General features: G+C 44.9%; 1 protein-coding gene across 1 annotated transcript in view; it reads right to left on the reverse strand.

The window, feature by feature from the left end:
• Positions 1-393: 393 nt before the first annotated feature.
• GRIK3 (glutamate ionotropic receptor kainate type subunit 3) overlaps positions 394-22,048 on the reverse strand; it is a 314,294-nt gene continuing 292,639 nt past the window's right edge. The window contains exons 14-16 of the mRNA XM_075604732.1: positions 3,272-3,494; positions 2,683-2,933; positions 394-2,035 (exon numbers count right to left, since the gene is read on the reverse strand). Of these exons, the coding sequence (XP_075460847.1) occupies positions 1,841-2,035; positions 2,683-2,933; positions 3,272-3,494 (669 nt within the window). The 3' untranslated portion in view covers positions 394-1,840. The remainder of the gene's footprint in view (positions 2,036-2,682; positions 2,934-3,271; positions 3,495-22,048) is intronic.

A 22,048-nucleotide genomic window follows, 5' to 3' on the forward strand; every position in this document is an offset into this window, starting at 1 on the left:
GCAACCCTACTGCTTAACAAAAGCTTTGGAGGGTTTTACAATCTTTATCTACTGGCTTTGGGTACAAAGATGGTTTATTAGTCCTCAAAGCCCCAGGTTAACAGCTCTTTTTTTTTAATTGTTTGCAAAGTAACCGTGAATCAGTCATTAGTCAAACAGTTAAACGTAAGTAGATAATGTGTGAATTTAGTGTTCCCGATGAAAAGCAAAACACATTAACCTTTATAGCACCCTTATGATGTGCCACGTAAGTCAGCACTTGACCTAGGACAGGGGTAGGCTACTCCAGTCCTCAAGGGCCACTAACTGGTCAGGTTTTCAGGAAATCCGTGCTTTAGTGCAGGTAACTCAATCAGCCACCTGTGCTGAATCAGGGATATCCAGAAAACCTGACCTGTTAGTGGCCCTTGAGGACTGGAGTTGCCCACCCCTGCTCTAGGGGAAAATCGGGCTGACCGCTCTGACAGATCAAATGTAAGGCAGCTCACTCCTCTATCTGGTTATGAGATCGCTCCAGGGACCTCAATCACTGTACAGGTTTAATTTCCAAGTTGTATTTAATAAAAGGTGTCAATCACCCAACTTTAACCCCTTAAACATGTCACTGCCATTGCTTCATTTGGTCGCTAGGACGGAACAGGTGTCATAGCATCATAACAAAAAGCAGATATTTAAAAAAAAAATAAAGAATGTCACCAACCACGGATTACCATAGCTGCCTCTTTATGGAATGATTGACAACCTCATTACTTCAGCTGCAGTGTAAAGCACCAACATGTTAACCCCTTCCCTGCTAGAGGGCCCTGCAACGCATTGCTTGTCCTCTGGCAACGACATAACTAAGCTTAACCCAATATAGTCAACCACTGACACAATCGACTTGTAACTGGCAAGCCCAGGTCTTTGGTTACTCTCATGGGTTTGCGCGTTGGTGACTTGGTCCAATTGGTTCTTACGAAATTCATGAGCGTGAGAAGCACACATTGAATTCTAAATAATAATAATAATGAAAAGAATGAACGGAAGCGTGAACGATATGGCATCACTGTGCTTCAGTGACATATAATTCCTCGCAACACGCTGCAAGTTGAAGGTTCTCCTGCTAAGAGTCTCGATTTAAATCGTTTAGAGGAAGGCGAAATCGATCATTATTCGGACTGGTGGAATAATGTTTTCCTTCCTTATCTTAAGAGCGGGTTCCTCAATCTGCATTAATTGTGAAGTTGTACTCTTTGTAGCGCAGACGGATTTGAAGGGACCCAACAGCTGTCTGATTCAGACATATCTGAAGTAGTCTGCACCTCTTGCAAACTCCTCGTAGGCACAGCGTTGAGGTAAGAGGTCCCGCTGAGCCACTCGGCGGCATGAGCAGCTAGGACAGTTACAGCTGACTTCAGGTGTGTATTAAATGTGCGGTGTATGAAAATACAGAATCGATGCTCCCACTTCACTTTCGATGCATTCACACCAGCACGGACAAAAAGAGGGGCGGGGCTGGGCTGGGGAGAGCGGATAGAGGGGCTTCATTTTAATTTTTATTGCCATGCTTAAAAAAGACACAAGTTTCTTGCAGCTTCTCAATGTGGGATGAAATTAACTTGGCTATCGTTTGCCTCTGTAAGTTTCATTTGTAAACAACAGACTTCTGGGTGTAGTAGGTTAGGACGGCTGTATGCAACGCAGCCTTCTTATGAGTCAAAGCAAAACCGCAGTAGAGGGGATGACGCCGACTGTAGCCTGTGATTTATCGGTTCGGAGCGTGTCCGGCGGACGGGCGGCCTTGGTTTTTTTCTGTGACGGGTCTCCAGACTGGTGCGCATCCATCTTGTCTGCGGGAGCTCTATGGAAACACGGGCTTTAGTCCGGAATTGCAGGTCATGTTGTCCTTGCCCGGCAGCCGCCTGTCGTTGAAAGTGTGCATGTTAATGACTGCGTCGCTCTTCACCATGACGGGAGGCTGTGCTTTGTGTTTGACACGCCGCTGACAGGTGAGGGACAGTCTGATCTCGTCCGCCATTGTGCTGCAGAAAGATCGCTGGGGAAACAAAGGGAAAGGGATGGTTGGGACTTCTATTTCACTATCCCCTTTGTGAAATATCAGGACAAATTGTCTGACATTGTAATATAATATTGTTATATATATCGCTATAGATTGTGATACATTAGAATATTGTGTGATAACTTAAATGAAGTGCCAGGGGAGCTGCAGGGCCTCTGTAAACCTTTACTTACCTTGGCTCCACACGCGTCGCCTTGGCAACGTGGCGTCGAATGACGCAGCGAGGTCATGTGACGTCACATTGCTATGGCAACGTGACGTCATGACTCCGGAGCAAGGGGGGGCGCGGGGGTGAGGTGACCGGCGGCAGGGGGCGCCGGGAAAAATGTTTGCGCCCCCCTGTACCAGTACATGTTGTAATAGGTTAGGCTATTTTGTTTTATATCATGACATGTAATACTGTGACATACTGTATTAGAATATACTACAGTATGTTCCACTGTGAACATACTGTGACATATTAGGATGTGCTGTGTTATATAAGGATATATTAATAATATATATATCAGTATAAACGACATCATATTGTTATATATTAGGATATGCCATGTTATATTTTGAAATATTATACTATGTTATGTTCTGAAACTTTGTGATATATCTCCCAGTGGCAGACCTTGTACCTGCTCTCGCTCTGCCGTCTTTCGGAGCTTGTAAATAAACTCAGCCATGGCCACCACCACGGAGAGGATGAGCCCGGCCGCCAGCACGATGAAAATCCCGCCCATGTTCTGGATGCCCAGGGCGCTGGCTTCCTTACTCTCCTCCTCCGGGCAGCCGCCGCCTCTCCACCACTTCTCCTTGAGGATGTGCAGTTGGTCTTCCTCCTGCAGCTGGAGGATGGCGATAGTGATTCTGTCCCGGTACGGAGATCCTGGTGCGAGAAGAGACCCTTAAAAGTGAAGTTCCCCTCCCCCCCCAAAAAATGGCCTTTAATGTTAAAATGATCTTTAACGGGAGCTCAATGTGATAACCAATCATATTTTTGGCATTTTCTTTTTTATGTTTTGGATTATATTTATATTTTTATTTCCAAAATCTCTCTCATAATTTGAACTAGAAGAAAATAAATGTGTTAGTGTTAATTGTAAAACATATATTAATTATGACACATTATGTAGGGATTAGGAATTGGCGATCACTCAACCAGACATTTCATATGTATACCTAATTTTACTCTTCACACTTCAGTCACGGCTGGAAATAACTTACCCATTGGCGTCCCAATTCCATAGCCTTTAGAGTCTATAAGGCCTCCGATTTGTGTTAGATTGCAGTTCCTTTGTGTTATATACTCAATAGCCGTTGACTCCATTAGCAGGGCGTAATCGGCTGAGAGGACCCGCTGGATGCCTTCCTCGTTATTCTTAACGAGTGCCGATGGCTTGCTGCTTATGAATGCCCACATCTTCTCGAAGGTTGAAATGCGAGATTTCTGCAACGTAAACAAACAAGATTGGAGTGCCTCTCGCTGTATCAAGAGGCAGGGTGTTTATTGGGTAAACTCTCTCTGTTTCTCGCTGTCAGATGGAAAAGTCAAGGGCATTTTAACCGCCTGCCTTGTCAGAGGGACCAAGGTAGTGCTTAAAAAAAACTCCTACATTTATTATGCATTGGGGAAAAAGCTCACTTTTAGAAAGATTTTTCAATACGTATGTGCTAAAAGTAAATTGGGATATTGTATGTAAATATACATATAAAGAAAGCTGTAGCACTCCAAAAAAAAGCAAATGCCTGACCCGAAACATTGTGCTTCTGTATTTGTGTACACCACTCTGCATAATAAATCTTTTTTGCACTTTTGGTTCATAACCGTTGGTGTTTTTCTTGAGTGCTACAAGTTTCTTTATACAGTATGTATATTTATCCTTAGGGTTTAGGTTTATCCCTCTACCTTAGGGTTTAGGTTTATCCCTCTGCCTGTTCTACCACAGAATTATTTTTCCATCTTTTAATGAATAGGAGTACCGACCATTGTTTTATTTTTCGTATATATTCCATGTAAAGTAAACACCCTTTTTACTTAAAATGAAACTGGAGGTGTTAGTGTGTAAATATGAGAAATGGTACCCAGGGTTTGTAAGTAGAAAAACATTGGTACTCTGGGTTTGTAACTAAAAAGTTAACATCACAATTTGACCTGTGGTTAATAATATCTTTTGGGTAAACTGCTCACACATTTGACTCCCGGGAGAGAGTATCTCTGTATTAAATGAATCTCCCTCTCTCCATATGTAATTCTTAATTTAACACATCTCACCACAAGTTAAATAGGTTAACTCGTGTTGGTGTTATATAAAGAAAAAGAGACATTAACATAATACACATATAGCCTCTGAGAAAGTGACATGACGTCAAAAAACGCGTCAAGGAATGGTGTCTGCTAGGGTCTTTTAGACCCCGGCCTGTTTTTCTATGTTTTGATTGGATAAATATAGTTGCCATTTAAGAAGTTTGTGCTGTGTCTTTTTGAAGCACTTTCTCATAATACAGATGCTCTCCTTCATTCAATGAAAAAACAGTCAAGCACACCACAGGTAAGGAAAAGTCAAAAGGTAACAAAAGAGGTAATTTCAGTCATTAAATGACCTATTTTGTTACCTTTTGACTTTATCTTATTTTTGGTGTGCTTGACTCTATTCTTTCATGATCTTTACTTTATGACCCGATCTTTTTGTCGTAGTACCCGTTATTTGATATTTTTTAATCATTCTAGACCCTTGCAGGGGCATTCCGAGTGGCTGGACCAGATAATATAAAAAATAGAGTATCCCCTTTATTTAACCCCACTGATAATTTTGCTACATTTTCAAGAGTAGCAAAAAATCCAATGTGCCCCACCTTTGCAAAATGATGTTAACGTTTTGCACATCTCAACTAAGTACTGTACATTGCAGAATATCCGTTAAATGAGTGGCTTTGATGTCCTTGGGACACATCCAGTGGACATCCTTGACTTCTCGTCAGTATCAAGTTCACTGGATAGTGGAAGAAGCAGGACTGCAGTGTTTCTGAACTAGGGTGCCAGGGAGCCATTGTGTACTGCAACCCTCTGTCCAGAGGAAAAACTCCACTCATTGGGCACACCGGCGCTGCCTAGTCATAGGGGCTGCGATCTGCCTCTCCTCTCTCAGCCGGCACAGAGGAGAAAGAGAGGAGCCTCTTCATCTCAAGCTAGTGCAGGACGTTCCCATCGCCAATCTGACATGTTTGAGGTTTGTGGGAATGTGAGAGGAGAGAGAGAAGAAGTGCGGCGTTGTGTGGGGAGGATAGTGTGATTGATGGCTTTGTGTGCTACTGGTGTGTGTGATGGTTTTGTGTGGGGAGGGTATGTGGTATAAGAAACACATGTGGGGGTGACTGTGGTGTTATTGATTAAGAAAGAGGGTGAGTGTGCTGTGTGGGAAGGGGGATAAATCTGAAGTCGTTTCAGGGTGGGTATGATGTGTGGGAGAGAATGTGAAGTGTATAACAAGAGGGTGGGTAAGTTTGGGGGTTGTGCTTGTTAAAAGGCAGGTGGGTTAGTATGCGTGTAAGCGAGAAGGGAATGAGTGAGGTCTGAAGAGCATGGGTGCCCCGAGATTTAACAAAACCCTACAAGTTCCACTGCTGAAAAAAGATTGGGAACCACTGCAGTACTGTGCTACACTGCAGTGGTATGAGGATACAGCAGCAGTAACCATGTTCTGTATGCAGCTGCTGTTGGCCCCTTCGAGGTTCCCCCACAACCAGCCTCAGCATTAAGTATCCATGACTTTGCCTTGGGCTGGAAAAGCCATCTGGTCATTAGATAACAAGTGAAGGGCTGTTGCGTTTTGCATTATTAACACTAATGGCCGCATGTGTAAAGCGTGTACACTATTTTTGGAAAAAGCTTTCACTCGTTGCAAGTGTGATGGAAGCTGTAAAACTCCTGCCTGGGAGTAGAACCAGCAACCTTCTCATGGAGGCAGATGTCCTGGCAGTACAGCTACCGCATTGGTTTCAGGTCCGGGGACCCCCTACTTCCCGAGATATAGGCCCCGGTATGGGGTACCGGTATCCCCCTGCTTTGTTTAGATCCCACGGTCACGTGACCCACATGATTTTAACATGGGGATACCGGCACCCCATAATGGGGCCTATATCTCGGGTAGTAGGGGGTTCCTAGACCTGAAACCAATGCGGTTCGGCTCCGGAGACCCCCCCCCCTGCTACATTACTGTAATGTTAGAATTTTAATAAAACCCTCGCGATCGCCTGTGAGAGGCGCGCAGTTAGATTCAGCCTATCTCTTACTGCGCGTCTATTACAGGACGGCAGACCCCGGTAGGAGTCACATAGCAGGGACCCCTGCGGTGTTACTCCGGCGGGCCATTATGTCTGCCACTGACCATCTCGGGTCCACCACGCATCATAACGCAGGATGTACCCAGGTAAATGTTCTAATAATGACCGTTGCATCTGTACTCAGCAGCTGCAGGAGCTCACAACTGTAATATCTACCTCCAGTACAGAAGGTCCCTGGCTCTAATCCAAGCAAGGGGCATTACAGTAACATGTATGCTGAGGGAGATGGATGATAATATACTGATCATAAGATATCTCAAGGGCAGTGGTTCCCCCCCACCCCCCAAACATAAAACGTGTAAGTATATTTTATGTAATAAGGGATCTTGAATCACTTATTAAAAATACAATTTTTGTTCTCTGTAAACCTTTGAAAAATTTGTCTACAGCACTTTGACCTCTTGCTCAATATGATTTAATCAGAGCATATAATACAAAAGTAGCCAGACTACAGTAGCTTTCCTTTTTTTCTTCATGCACTTCGGGCATGCCCAGGCATTCTGCTGCAACATTAGCATTAAATCCTATGGAAACTCTTGAGGCATGCCTCAGTATTTTGAGGTATCTGTGGGAACAGTACATCTGGCTACATTTGTATAGCAGCTCATAGCAGAGATACTGTCATATGAAGGGCAGTGGATGCATGGAAACGTGGTGGTAAGAGCAAATACAAGGTTATGAAAAATTTGAAATCAGAAAAGCAAAAAACACATAAGCCAAAAAACCTAGGGTGGCTCAATATTACTGAGGATTAATTATGTTTGGGAACCTCGTCATAGCTGATAAAGAGGATATGCTAAAGCTACAGTCTCACACAGCTGTGCAGAAAAAGCCACACAGCGGGAATGGGATTCCTAAAACAGCTAACACTGTGCACACCACAGAATTCCTATATTCACATGCAGTGACATTATCAATAAGAAGACCTACAACACAGTATCCTGGAAGGTGAAGTTACCCCATGGTGATAAAGATGCATTTTTAGCCCTTCAATTAAAATTACTGGACTAATTAACTCCTTGATCTTGCTCTACCACTCAATGAGATGGAATTAATGTGTATACAGAAGACTCCTCAGCCAGGGGTATCATTTTATTTTTACCCTGTAGGGCACAGAAGTGGAAGCAGTGAGGGACACGGCTGGCTTACAGACTTAATGCTTCTTCAGCATGTTCTTTTTTAATTAAACCTAAAAGATATTTTAATGCAGAAATAGCTGTGTTCATGCCAGCCCTCCCTCCAGCTGTGATGCATCACTGTTATTCATTGCTGTGCATTTTAATTTCCAGATTCTGGAAGGAGTCTCTGAGGGCACTGGGTCAATAGGTTTATAGACTGGATTTGATCTCGGACTACATTTCTCATCAGCTGAGCATGTTAGGTAAAGGCCTGGAATTCAAGGCTTGAATCTAATTGGTGCAGACACAAAGCTATGAATGAATAGGGTTGCCAGACGTCCCGTATATACGGAATTGTCCCTGTTTTCAATGCATTGTCCTGTTGTCCCTGAAAGGTCGGTCGGGACGCATAATTGGCCAGTATTTCAGGGGAAACGGGACAATTCAGAGATGAAGGTCCAGTCGGTAGCAGGGGTGGAGGCGGGGGGATGGCGGCTGCAGAGGAGGACCATAGTGGCAGCAGAGGGCAGTGGTGCAGCCCGCCCCAGCGGTTTGACCTGGAAGTCAATGACAACTTCCTCATCCGCTGCCTTCCCACGCATTCTGCCACCGTACCGCTGTCATCCTTCTCCTCCCGTCACTGTAGACGGACCTTCATCCCTTAATTATCTGCCGCCAGGTAAGTACTGCTCAGTGCACTTTCAGTGAGGGGGCTGTGAGGAAGAGGCCAGGAGCTGCCAAGGAGAAGGCCAGGGGCTGTGAGGAGGAGGAGGGGGCTGTGAGGAGGAGAAGGGGGGCTCTGAACTGGTGGGGGTTGTGAGGAGAAGGAGGGCTGTGATAAGAAGGGGGGCTGTGAGGTGGAGGGAGGAGAGGGCCGAGAGATGGAGACAGGAGGAGGGCTGAGAGATGGAGGGAGGAGAGATTAATGGAGGGTAGCGAGAAAGAGATGGGGAGGAGAGAGAATGGGATGGGTGACTAACATGGTATAGCATATTTATCCATCTCTCTAAACACATACACACACAAATATATATATATAAAGCACACCTAAATAACAAAAAAAAAGGCAAACATCAAAATATACGCCACCAAGTTCCAAAGAGTGAGGAAGAAAAAGACACAGCCCGCCAGGTCAATAAAGTAGAAAATGTTTAAGGTGCAAAAAATAAGGATCCAACGTTTTGGGGTCAACTCAGTACCCGTTCATCAGGGAAGTGCGTACAGGACAAATGTGAACATACAAATATTTATAGTGCCCAAAACAGGAAATGAAACCAGCACCAAAGTGCACAAAAAACTAAACATGGTGCGTATCCCCACTGGTTGCTGAGCAACTTCAAGTAGACAAACAGTGAGATGAGAGATAGAGTGATAGTAAACAGTTACAAATGGGCAATCCAGTCATCGAGCTGTTGCAGTGAAGACCTGGAGATCCCCATCAGAGGAGCATAGGTTCGTGTGTCTGAAAAAACCCACTAACACACACAAGAACCTGCAGACATACCTAAATATATGCCCGTGGACCGCAAACTGTATAGTAGTTATGCTGGCCTCTGAACCAACAGGGGACATAATCAATTGCAGAGTCACATGCTTCCTAACTTGGTGCTACTGTACTCTGCATCAGTCTGGATATTCTAAACTGCATCTCTCGGTCTATAGCAGCGATGCACAATCTTTCCAGCGTGCGCCCCCCTCCCTGCTCACGCCACCCCCCTCCCTTACCTCCTCCGGCGTCAAATGACGCCGCGTTGCCATGGTGGTGCATCGCCGAAGCAAAGGTAAGTGAAGTTGCAGAGGCATCACGCGATCCCCCGGCATTCATTTAAATGCCTTGGGGGAAGAGCGCTGGGCCTCTACATACAACAATCTTGCACCCCACCTGGTCATTTGACGCCGGTGACGTCACGTCACATGACCCTGCAGTGCTGCGTTTCCATGGAGACGCATCTGAATCCCGGTAATATTTAGTGTTGCAGAGGCCTCAAGCGATCCCCCAGCATTAATTTAATTGCCTTTGAGAGCGCGGGACCTCTGCAACCGCCTGCGCCCCCCCAGAAAAATCTCCCGCCCCCTTGGGGGCGTGCCCCCCAATTTGCGCACCGCTAGACTATACCATTACTATAACCATTCCAAAATGTACAGAGGTCATACCTACTCTCTCCTATACAATACCATTAAGACTGTAAGTTCTATGGGCTAGAGATTCCATTCTTCTAGTGTTTACTGTTATTAATGATGCTTCCTTTCTTAGACTGTATCTGTATACCCCAGTGTTTTTTTAACCTTTTTTGGTTAAGGAACCGTATAATAATATTGTGAAATTCTGTGGAACCCCAACCCTCTCTAATAGTGTGCCTGAGATCAGATGCATTGTAAGGAACCCCAACCCTCTCTAATAGTGTGCCTGAGATCAGATGCATTGTAAGGAACCCCAACCCTCTCTAATAGTGTGCCTGAGATCAGATGCATTGTAAATACTTCTGTACTTGGTAAATTTTAAAATGACCAGAAAATTGCAGGGAACCCTTTAGGGATGCCTGGGGAACTCAAAAGGTTTATAGGAACCGTTGTTGAAAAACACTGGTATACAGTACATGTGTATATGTATACTGCAATAAATGCACTGCAAGTCACTGCCCTCTAATATACTTTTAATGGGATCCTCTACAAAAGATGATTTGTCCCATTGGACTTTCAAGTGATCCCCTCAACAAGAAATGATTCGCCCCATTAGACTTTCATGGGATCTCCTAGACCTATAAGACTTTAAATGAACCTCTCTTACATGCAATTACATTGTTTACTGAAGAGAACTGCAGCAACTGAATTCCTCGCATAGAAGCAATTGTAGTTATCACAGTGTTTATCACTAGATCACAAGAGGATAGAAGTGGTTTTTATGAAACTATAACATAGCTTTATTTATGTGTTGTTTCTAATGTAACACTATCTACGATAAAAAGATCAATTGCTCAGGTGCTGTGTGATTTGCAGAACTCAGCTGTATACCAATCAAGAAACCTAAGGCTTTGTTATTAGCCAGCTGTAAAAATAGTTTGACTCCATTTACAATATTACTTCCCAAGACAAGTCTAGAAAAGCACCGACCCTACCAGTGACCTCACTCTAGTAACTACCCTGTGGACCATCTGAAAAATGGTTTCTTTGTGTTGTGTCACAATGTAAAGAAGTGACTCTAGCACACTCAATACTACCTCTACGACTACAACTGTACTGAGGTGTGGATGATGCCTGTGACATTCCAGCAAAATTGTAGAAAGCACATCATGTGACTAACAATGGGACAGAAATCTCTTTCAAGTAAAACTTGCCAAAGGGCAGCAGCCTACATGTAAAGAAGCCCATCTTTAAAGTGTTTTTATTTTAAGTGGCATGCAGTGTGGAGTTTAACAGGGAGTTCAGCAGGAGTGCAACAAGTAGAGTGTAAACAGAAGAACTACTGGCCCTAGATCCTGAATTTGACCTGCGCTGGAAAGGAGGACATTTTCTATCCCAGATCTCATTGTCCTCTCAAGACTAAACTATCTCTAACATGCCGCCTCTTCTATTTATATTTGCTTGGACCTCACTTCTTTTCAAAATACGTGTTTCTTTCTTTCAGCCTCATCATGTCTCTAACTCTATTCATATATTTCCATCTCTCCTTCCGTCTCCGCTAGTCAGTTCATATGAACTCCTTTCTTACCTGAGCCCTCTTACACTCACAGCTATACACCCTGCACTAAAACATACCCCTACAAATCATCCTCACACTTTCTCTTTCTCGCCATGCTTCTCCTCCTTGCTTCTGGGGATATCTCTCCCAATCCTGGTCCTTGCCTTATTTCTACATGTTCTCGTCCTCGCTTCCCACATACAACTTCTACTCCTTCTGGTGTCAACCCCTCTAACCTCATATCCATCTAACCTTCCACCCTCCCTCCACTCTCCCTTTCTCCTGTGCTCTTTGGAACGCTCGCTTCCTTTCCAACAAGTTCCTCTCTGTGCATTACTTCTTTTTCTCTCACTCTCCGCTCCTATTTGCTATAACTTAGACCTGGCTCACTCAGTCTGACTGCTCTGGAAGCTGCCCTCTCTTATGGTGGCCTTTGTTTCTTCCACACTCTGCACCCTGATGGCAGGGTTGGAGGTGTGGGGTTCTACCTCTCTTCTATCTGCCGTTACCGAACCCTTATTATTCCTCCCTCTCTTTCTTTTCCCTCCTTTGAGGCTCACACTGTCCAGTTTTTTTCTCCTCTCCCTGTCCACGTGGCGGTCATTTATCGCCCGCTTACCTCTACTCACCCCCCTTCTGTCTTTCTCTCTCACTTTGAATCCAGGCTCTCCTTCTTTCTCTCCTATGCCTCTTCAGTTCTTTTCCTTGGGTACTGTAACTGCCATATTGATGACCCCTCTCTCCCTTGGACTTTCCGCTTTTTCCCTCTAACCTCTTCTTTTGGCCTTCAACAGTGGACTGCAGCCAGTACCCACAAGGATCGCCACTACCTAACCTAAAAAACCTGTTTTTTACTCTCTGATTTCTCAATTTCCCCCTTTCCTCTCTCTGACCATCATCTCATCTCATTTTCTCTCTCCACCTCCATCTACGCTTTGTTTTTGCAGAGACCTGCGCTCTATCAACCTACCAACTTTTATTTCTCTCTCAATACTGCTCCAGACCCTAACAACCTGGTCAGGAACTTCAACTCTGCCCTATCCTCTCTTGGTCTACATGCCCCCTTTTCTCTCTGCCGATCTCGCCCTTCTAACCCCAGACCCTGGCTAAATTCCCACACGCGCATGCTGCGTTCGTGCACTTGTTCCTCTGAATGCCTCTGGAGGAAATCTCACACTCTCGCAGACTTCCTTCACTACAAATGTATGTTATCCTGTTTCAACTCTGCCCTCTCCCTGCCTAAACAAACCTACTTTTCTAAACTAATCAACACGCACAAGTCTAGCCCACCAGAATCTTCTCTGTATTTGACTACCTACTCAGACCATCCCCTGCTACCTGTTTTTCTTCCTCCATTTCACCTCAGAACTTTGCTGACTATTTAAAAAAAAAAAGTGCTCCTACCAAATGAAGTCAACGTAGAATTGGAATGTGAGAGGCGGTGCAGCTGCCTTGAAAGGAACTAGGGTTCCGTGGAGCAGTCCCAGGGGTTCCGCCTAGCGCCTGCACTCACTGTGCGGCCCACGACGGCATTTCTGGCTCTCCCCCTTGGAATCCCCCTCGCACTCCCCCTCCCTTCCAGAGCCCACTCTCAGGACTGCAGAAGCGCGCTCTAGCAGTGCGGCACTTCCGGTGCCTGCTGCTATCTAGAGTGCGTGCGTGCAGTCCTGGCTGCTCTGCTATGAGCTCTCCGCCGCCTCTTGCCTGCCGTCGCAGCATCTTGCCCGCCTCCATCGCCTGCCGCCGCCGCCACGGGAGGTAGGCATATGGGAGAGGGAGATGTGAGATCCAGGGTGATGTGAAAAGTAGGGGGGTTGATGTGAGATGCAGGGGGGTGGGTATATGAGGAGGATGATGATGAGGGGTGCTGGGGGTGGGTATATGATGGTGATGAGGAGTTCTGGGGGAGATGTGATGATGATTTTACCTGTGTGGCCTGATTTTTTAAAATATGAATGGGGGGGGGGGTCTTTTTAATATGTATTGAGGCAGCGGGGGTCTTTTTAAAATGTATTGGGGTGGCGTTTTTTTTTTTAAATGTATTGGGGCGGCGGGGGTCTTTTTAAAATGTATTGGGGCGGTGATTTTTAAAAAAATGTATTGGGGCGCAGGGTGTCTTTTTAAAAGGTATTGGGGCAGCGGGGGTCTTTTTAAAATATATTGGCAGGACATTTTTAATACTGTATGTATTGGCGGGGCGGGATATTTTTATGTAGTGTGGGGTGGGGTTATATGTATTTAGGGGGGTGTTTTTTTCTGTATGTATTTTGTGGGGGGAATTGAGTGAGAGTGGGGTAATTGACTGAAGGTAGGGCCGAGTGAGAGGAGAGAGGTGGGGGGAGGGAGTGAGGAAAAGAGCGAGTAAGAGTGAGACGCAGGGGAGAAATACATGTCAGGCAGGAGGAGGCAGAGTGAGTAAGACGGAGGGGAGAGAAATACATGGGTAGAGAGTGGGAAATAGAGGGGGCTCATGAGGTGTGAAATTAACCAATATGTGTCAGCCAGATAGGGGTTCCCCCGAGATTTTCCAAAATACTTCAAGGGTTCCTCCAAACAAAAAAGGTTAGGAATCACTGCTATACAGAGTTAAATAATCGTTTGTCAGAAAAATGCCTAGATACTGTACTTCAGAGCTTTATTGCACCATTTAAATTCAGTTTACTGAGATTCATTTGACTACAGTTTTAGGCAGATTAGTATTTAGTGCCTCAGATTTATTACCATTTATTTTAAAACCTGAGAGTCTACTAAAGATCCCACGTTTCTGGAACAGATTCAGGAACGATATAAGTGGTTTAGCCAGTGTCATAAGTGGGTTATCCGCGAACAGAGCTATTTTGTATTGTTTGCCCCGAACTGGGATACCCTCTATATTAGGATTGTTTCTGATATGACTAGCCATTGGTTCGAGGGAGGGGGCGAACAGCAGAGGGGATAGTGGGCATCCTTGTCTAGTGCCTCCTGTGATTGAAAAAAACCTCTGAGTCTATTCCCAAGCATAATACCTTGGCCGAAAGGGACGTATAAAGAGCCATAATGGAGTGGAGAAACCAGTCCTTGAAACCAATTTTTTTTAGAGTGCCTCACATATATTCCCAGTCCAGACGATCAAACGCTTTCTCCGCGTCTAAAGATAGTACCAGAGACTGAATATTTGTATGTTTGGTGTGAGCCACCAGGTCTATTGTTCTCCTCGTATTGTCAGCCGCCTGTCTCCCTGGAACAAAATCTACTTGGTCCTGGTGGACCAGACCGGGAAATACTATATTAAGACGGTTGTCAAGAATTTTTGAAAAGATCTTCAGATCTACATTTATCAGTACTATCGGCCTGTAGCTAGCGCAGCATGCGGGGTCTTTCTCTGCCTTAGGAATGAGGCATATATGAGCTTGTAACATAGTATTCGGGAAATCTGCACCATCTAGGATGGAGTTAAATAGCTTTTGTAGATGGGGAATAACAGACACATTTTTAAAATATAAATTTGAAAACCCATCTGGACCTGGGGATTTGTTTGACTTCAGGGAGCTAATCACCGCCGCTATCTCTTCTGGCATAATTAATTTGTTTAGGCTATCTTGCTCATGCTCAGGAATAGTGGGTAACCCTGACTCAGATAAATATTTTTCCAGTTCCCTTCCATAGTTCTGGCATTTAGTTGCTTTTTTACCATCATATAGAGTAGCTTACTATAGAAAGAGTGGAACTCTTTTGCAATTTTAACCGGGTTAGATGTTAAATTCCGCAAGTTGTTTTGAATTTTATGGCTATTTCACTGGGGTTGTTATGTCTAAGGCGATATGCTAGCATAGAGTCCGGCTTATTAGCCTTCTCAAAATATCTTTGTTTGGTCCACGTCATCGTTTTTTCTGCCGCATCGTACAGACAAGTATTAAGTTCCCCCCTGTGGGTCGCCAGCTCCCCCTTAAGTTATAGGGTTATTTTTGTGAGATTGCTCTAGCTTTGTAATTATTACGTTCAACATGTCTATTTTAGCTTGTCTCGCCTTTTTTTCTGTTTGCCGCTATTCCAATTAGTTTGCACCTTAGGACAGCCTTGTGAGCTTCTCAGATAGATGACTGGTTTGGGACACTCCCAGCATTGAAAAAGAAATAATCCATAATATCCTTCTTCACTGTCTCCACAATCTCTGGGATCTTTATCAGCCCCTCATTGAGTCTCCTGGATCTAAATGGTGGGGAAGCTGTCATATCTCTAAGTGTTACCTCCACCGGAGCATGATCAGACCACGTAATACTTTTATATGTGTTGAGTGCACTTGGATAATTGGGGGGTGGGGGGGTTGAGCTAAAAATATAGTCTAATCTGGTGTAAACTCCATAAAGGGCTGAGTAGAATGTGTAGTCTTTACACTTGGGATTCAGCTCTCGCCACACATCAACAAGGCCAAACACCCTGAGATATTCTATTAGTTTCAGGTGGTCGTCCGGGCTTTGGGACATCTGGCTCTGTGACACTGGGGTTAACTTTTGTCCAGGGTAGTGTTAAAGTCCCCGCCTAATATAATTTAGCCTTTTCCACGGAACCCAGCTTTCTGAAAAAGGTAGAAAAGACTTTGGGGCTACCAGAATTGGGGGCGTAAACATTAGCAATTGTCATCTCCACCCCATGCAAGGTACCCGACACAGTCAGGTATCTCCCCTCAACGTTCGACACCACTCTGATCAGGGTGAACAAAAACCCTTTATGGAGCAGGATCGCCACTCCTCTTTTTTTTTTTACCGGAGCTGAGGTTAAAGATATCTACGAGAAGTGTTTATCGTAAATTCGTAGGAGATCTGACTTTCTAAAGTGTGTCTCTTGCAGTAATACAATATCTCCTGCAACTTTCTTGTAGTATGTTAGCGCAATTTGCCTTTTTTGGGGGGCTATTGAGGCCTTTAGTGTTATGAGATATTACCTTAATCGACATCGTGGTGGGTTATGATCTTTATTAATGTTGTTAGGTTGGTCAGCTTTTCGTGAAGCTCGGTCAGCTTTGGGTTGCACCCTCAGGGGAGATGAAGGGGGAGGGGTGTGGAGGAAGAAGAAAAAAAAGTCCAGAAATTACATATATTCTGGACTGTGGAGCCCTAACTATAGGGTGTGGGGGAGGGGGTGTAGGGCTATAGAAACTGGGAGGACAATATGGACTTGGATCGCCAATCATCTCTACCACTATGCCAGCCGGCAATAGGGGGTGAGGGTCACGTGTCATGGGAAAGGGTAGGGAGAGTGAACAAAATCAAAATCAAAGTGGCCGTCTGGCCAAATATAACTTGTTTTTGGGGACCTTCATAAAACAAACTTCCTTCTTGATTACTTGTTCACAACTGAACCCAAATATGCTTTTTCAAAACATTTTTCAAACCATTTTTGTAACCATCGGTGCAGCAGTGGAGGGGCAATGTTTTTTCCCTCAAATATCAACTAGCACGACTGCTAAATAACTGTATAAAACAATAGGTATATCCACAACTCAACCGTACAGTAACTGTAAAGTCTCTAGACCTCTTAACAATATTTTCTGTCAATATATTTCACGTGAAAGTCTATCACAGATTGTCGGGACCCACTCATTTTCTTGATCTGTGGCTTCTTTTGCACTTCTGTACCCCCAGGCTATAAGTCGGGATATAGGCTCCCCAGATAAACTGGCAAACGGGGTCCTTATGTTTATACCCCAGAGGGAAGATAGTTATTATATCTATATGTATATATTTCAAAATCTCTCCCATCCGTCTTTTCATCTTGAGTAACAGTTCGCTGGTAACAAAATGTCCAAATAAGTCGTATCGGGGCGCCTGTCACGGTAGACCAGGTCTTTTAATACCATTTATTTTTAAGGGATCAATCACAGGGCAAAACAAGACTGTGAAATAAAATTAGATTTTTTTTGGATAAATGCTCGGAAATACACAAGAATACAAAATCAAAAATATACACACTTACGGGGGTCTGGGGAATGAGATCTACATTTCCTAGGTGCAGGGACACACTTCAAATGGGTTTACCCTGTCCGCTTCTCTGCTTCAGGATATCAGAGTGCTGCACACAGCAGCCACTCTGACATGAACCTCCAGCTGGTTACAGTCCAACTCCACACTCCTTCCCAGAGTGTCTCTCAGATGGTTAGTTTTTAGATCCGTTGCATCACTCACCTATCCCCATGGACTGACTCTCACCCATCCATCACAGTCCACGTCGCACATGCATCTCTATTATTCAAATTTGAATAGCTAAGGGGGGGGGGAGGATAGTGGGGAGGGATGATTAGCTCCTGAACTTGCTTGCTTGTTTTGTGCAGGCCTCCTCTTCCTCCTTCATAGGCTGGCGGTGGCCATCTTGAATTTTGCAGAGAAGGAGGGGAAGGGGGCAGAGCACCGCCTTCACCCTCAGCTGACCTCCACAGCAGGGAACGGTCCCCCACGGTCTCGAGTGCCCACTCCACAGCCCAGGGGGAGGGGATGACTCACACAGCTTGGCACAACTCCAGGGGAACTTCGCATCCATGATGGCCACCTCCTGCCTTCTCTTGGCAGCACGGCCCTCGCGATCAGTCTCCCCGTGTCTGCGTCCGCTCACAGTGAGTTACGGCCTCCGCCCCGGTCTAAGATTGATTTTTATAGTGTTAGGGTGCCGGGACTGCTGCTTCCAGGCTTCCACGTCTACCTCTTCAGGTGCGAGTCGGCGCCATTTTGTGTAGCCGGTCCCGGCTCTCCACCAGTATCTGCAGGCCGAATGCCCTTTCTTCTCGGGGGAATCTGCCCCCTCTTCACCTTCTGCCTCTATTGGGGCTTTTTTCTCGGGGTTTAATAGGGTTAGGAGTACTTTTCTTGAGCTCTGGGCCAGGAGCTCAGGAGCTGCACGTCTATTCAGCTCAGTGGTTGTCCACACCCCTCGATAGAGCATGTTTTGATTCATAAATCAGTGTCACAATCAGCATAATTCGTGTGTATCTCTGGTTAATGGTATTGTACTGTATTTTATGTATATAGTGTCAACCAATGTATGCTGCACTTTACACTGATGACATACAAGACATAATACAGGAAAAAAGAATTCTATTAGGGATAAGTGGATAATCCATAAAAGCAAACATTGGGGATAGGTGTCCTTGCCTACAAGAGATTATAATGTAACTGCCGTATTGGGAGATATACAGAGACAGAAGGAGTACACGGAAATGCAAATATAGAGTAAAGTCAAGTGGCTCAGTGTGTATGCAGTGGTTCTGTGGTTACAGTACAGCGCTATGGAAATGCTTCATTAAATACATTTCTCTCTCAAATCCTCTTTTTCTGGTGGCTGAATTAAACATCCACTTATCCATTTACAGAGAAACTCTATTTAAATTATGTTCTTTCAGTATCACTATGGGTGGGTCTCCCAACGCAGGACATAATCTGATGGGCCTCTGAAAAACTAAGATGATTTAGGCCTCGGATATAGTAGGCGCGCTCACGACAGAGCGCATGGTGTCGCGGGCACCTGTAGCTTGAGCAATCTGTGGCCTTTGGGATTTGTTTGATGCGCGCGATGGGAAGGCGTGGCCGTGACGTCACGTGAGTTGTTCACCCTCTTTGGCGGAACCGCTCATGTGACTCGGCGGTTGCGCAACAAAATTTAAAAAATGTTGTCGGCTGAAAATGCGATAGCGCCATCGCGCTTCCTCGCGCGCTCTATTGCCTGCCTCATACAGGTGCGGCCTGTTGTTTGCACCACACGTGTGCCCGCAGTATGGATGCGGCCTAAAACATTACCTGTTGGACTTTGGACTGTAAGACCCCCATAAGAGACCACCATAAGAAGGAGATGGAGTTAATGTTTTAATGCAGAATGGGGTTAGCTTGAAGAGGATAAGCAAGATGTCTAATAAAGGTAAAGGTAAACACACCTGCATGAGGCTTGTGAGAACAGCACAATGTTCATCCCTAAACTGACCTTGACAAAGGCAAAGATGTTTGCTACACGATTACCTGACTATCCCAAAATCTACTAACACAGAAACAAGACTGTCCAGCCCCTATATACTGTACTAAGCCACAGAAGGAAGAGAATAGATAAGTGCTGACAGAACATAACGCCAGGGCGGAGAAATGCGCAGAATGCGATGTGAAAGATGATGTTTCTTACAAGTATATATACTGGTACTTTGAGAGAGACTTTCTCTAGAGCAGTGGTGCTCAACTCCAGTCCTCAAGACCCCCCAACAGTTCAGGTTTTCGGAAAATCTCTGCTTCAGCACAAGTGGTGCAGTCTTTGACTGAGTCACTGATTGAGCCACCTGTGCTGTAGTTGGGATATCCTTAAAACCTGATCTGTTGGGGTGTCAGGAGGACTGGAGTTGAGCACCCCTGCTCTAGACCCGGGTGCATGTCCTCTTCCCACTGCGCAAGGCTATACTATTAATCCTAATTGTGTGCTGTGCTCAAATAAAACAAAAACTGCTTTGGGAAACGTCTTTGTGTCAGACTCGATTCATCCTTCATTAGTGAATGACCCCACATGATCAGAAAAAGAAGCCAGATTCCAGAAACACCTTAGTGACTGAAGATGTGAGGACAGAGAGATTTCAGGAGGGGCAGAACCCCTATTTCGAAGAACTGAGATAGCAGACGTAGCTTGAGTGCTCCACAGCAGGCGTAAGTAGGCGCCAGCCTGACACCTAGAGCTGGAAGGAACAGTCCACATCCATTCCTCAGAATCTTCCAGATACTTTAGGCCAAATCTGTCCCACCCGCCAAAAAATGCCCACCGATTTGACATTAAAAAAATCTGAGCGGGTGTTAATAATCCAGACTGGTTCCAAAATCATATTTGTTTTCCTTTAGAAAAAAAAAAGTTTGAAGCAGGGGGTCTCTGGAGCTAAGTCCCAACAATTTCAGCTCCGGGGACCACCTGCTTATCGAGACGCACACCTCCATAAGGTGTGCCGGTTCTCTCTTCAGTTTCAATGTCCCGGTCACGTGGGCCAATAGGAAGCCGTGACCGGGACATTTAAACTGTAGAGAGATATTGGCAGCACCTACGAAGGTAAATATTTCGGGAAGCAGGGGGTCCCCGGAGCTGAAATGAATGGGCTTCAGGTCTGGAGATCCCCTGCTTGTAACATATTTTTAAAAAATGAACATTTTAAGCCACTATTATGGATCATCGTTTTTGGGAATGATCCACAGAAATCCCTGGGCCAAAGGAACTGGCCGATCCAGGGCAAATTTAAATCCGTCAAAAAATGTTGCCCAACTCTACTGACACCCTCAGTAAGTATACATTTTACAAGAGTTCTTGGCTGTGAGTAGCAATAGGGTAATAGTGGATGCAGGATCTAAGTGTGATTAATACCACTGGGTATTTTTATTCAAGGGAATTGATTACTACTGACAATCCAATACAATATGGAACCTGCTAAGCAGAAGTGAAAAGAAAAATTTGCAGTGCCCCAATTGGGTAGTGAGATCACGGTCACTTGCATAATTGACTGCGTGAAAATGAATACGAATTAAAAAAAAGTATATACAGTAAGCACAAATGTGATAATATAATACATACTCCTGGGATAAAGCTATTTGACAATAGTTTAAGTGAACAATGGTGGTGGGTTTTTTCAATAAAGATGACTACCACAGTTGATATATCAATGGGAAGGCAAAAATGACTATAAAAAACCTTGTCCCACCAGAACTAAAAGAGAGGGTCTGCTGCTATCCATACAGATGGCTCAGCCTTTTAGTAGCTACAGAAAACAGAAAAATGACAAGCGCACTACTCTCATAGTGTAGTACAGTGGTTCCCGACCTTTTTTTGGTTAAGGAACCCCATGTGAAATTCTGAGGAACCCAAATTTAAAATTACCTGAAAATTACAGGGAACCCTATAATGATGTCCAGGGAACCCAAGGGTTCCTAAGAACCTTGGTTGAAAAACACTGGTGTAGTAAGTACAAAAATGTATTATTGTGTAAAAGGTAGGTATCACACTGTCCTGGATCAGTATCATGTTCTTTCCCTGCTCTGTGGCTGCCAGCTCCTCAGTATAGTTGCAACAATGTTGCTATCCCCTGTATTTTCCCTTAGCTTCTCCTAGTTGCCTTGGCAACCTCTCATTGCTCAAAATTTGAGTTGGTTTAGCCATCTCCCCCTGCCTTTCTCAGTTTATGAGTATGCCCCATTTGCTTGTTCCTGCCTGAACACAAAAGTGTGCTTTCTTTTACCACCAGCAGACACAGTGAGCAGATGTACTTTTCACTGCTCCCTCAGAAAAGCATTCCTTTTCCCCTTCTACACCCAAAAATGTTACCTGACTGTTATTTTATACCCCCTGCATACCCCCTCCAATAAAAGTGACAGAAAAAAGCAGGACTCTGTGTGCATTTAATGGAGACGAGTTTAGCTAACTGAACTTACTCACTTGCCAAAGTGGGCTGAGCCCAGAATACACATGTACAGGAGAACAGATGATTCAGGCTTATCATATATCACATAGACGTGTTAGCGCACCACCACACATATCTGGTCTCCATGGGTGACCTCGTTGTCTCTCACCACCAAACACCGCTCACGGGAATAAGGGCAGTAGCGACTGTAGCCAGGCAGTAGGACCTCTGATCATTAGACTTAACGTCTCTCACGATCGATGTTGCACTCAGCGAGTTTGTACTCGGATCACCACTGCAGTCTCGTCTGAACGGACTCTTTTGACAATTCCCAATCCATCATCCGGACGCACCAAGAACGTAATCAGCCTATGAAAATGACTCGCTGAGGGCAACACCGATTGTATGAACTGCAGTCTTGTCCGACTACCAGAGACGCTGAACAGGGCAGCCGACAGGGGGACAGCCGGTATTGCTGTCCCGGGACC

This window comes from Ascaphus truei, chromosome 6 (assembly GCF_040206685.1).
Source record: "Ascaphus truei isolate aAscTru1 chromosome 6, aAscTru1.hap1, whole genome shotgun sequence".
NCBI classification, from domain to species: Eukaryota; Metazoa; Chordata; class Amphibia; order Anura; family Ascaphidae; genus Ascaphus; species Ascaphus truei.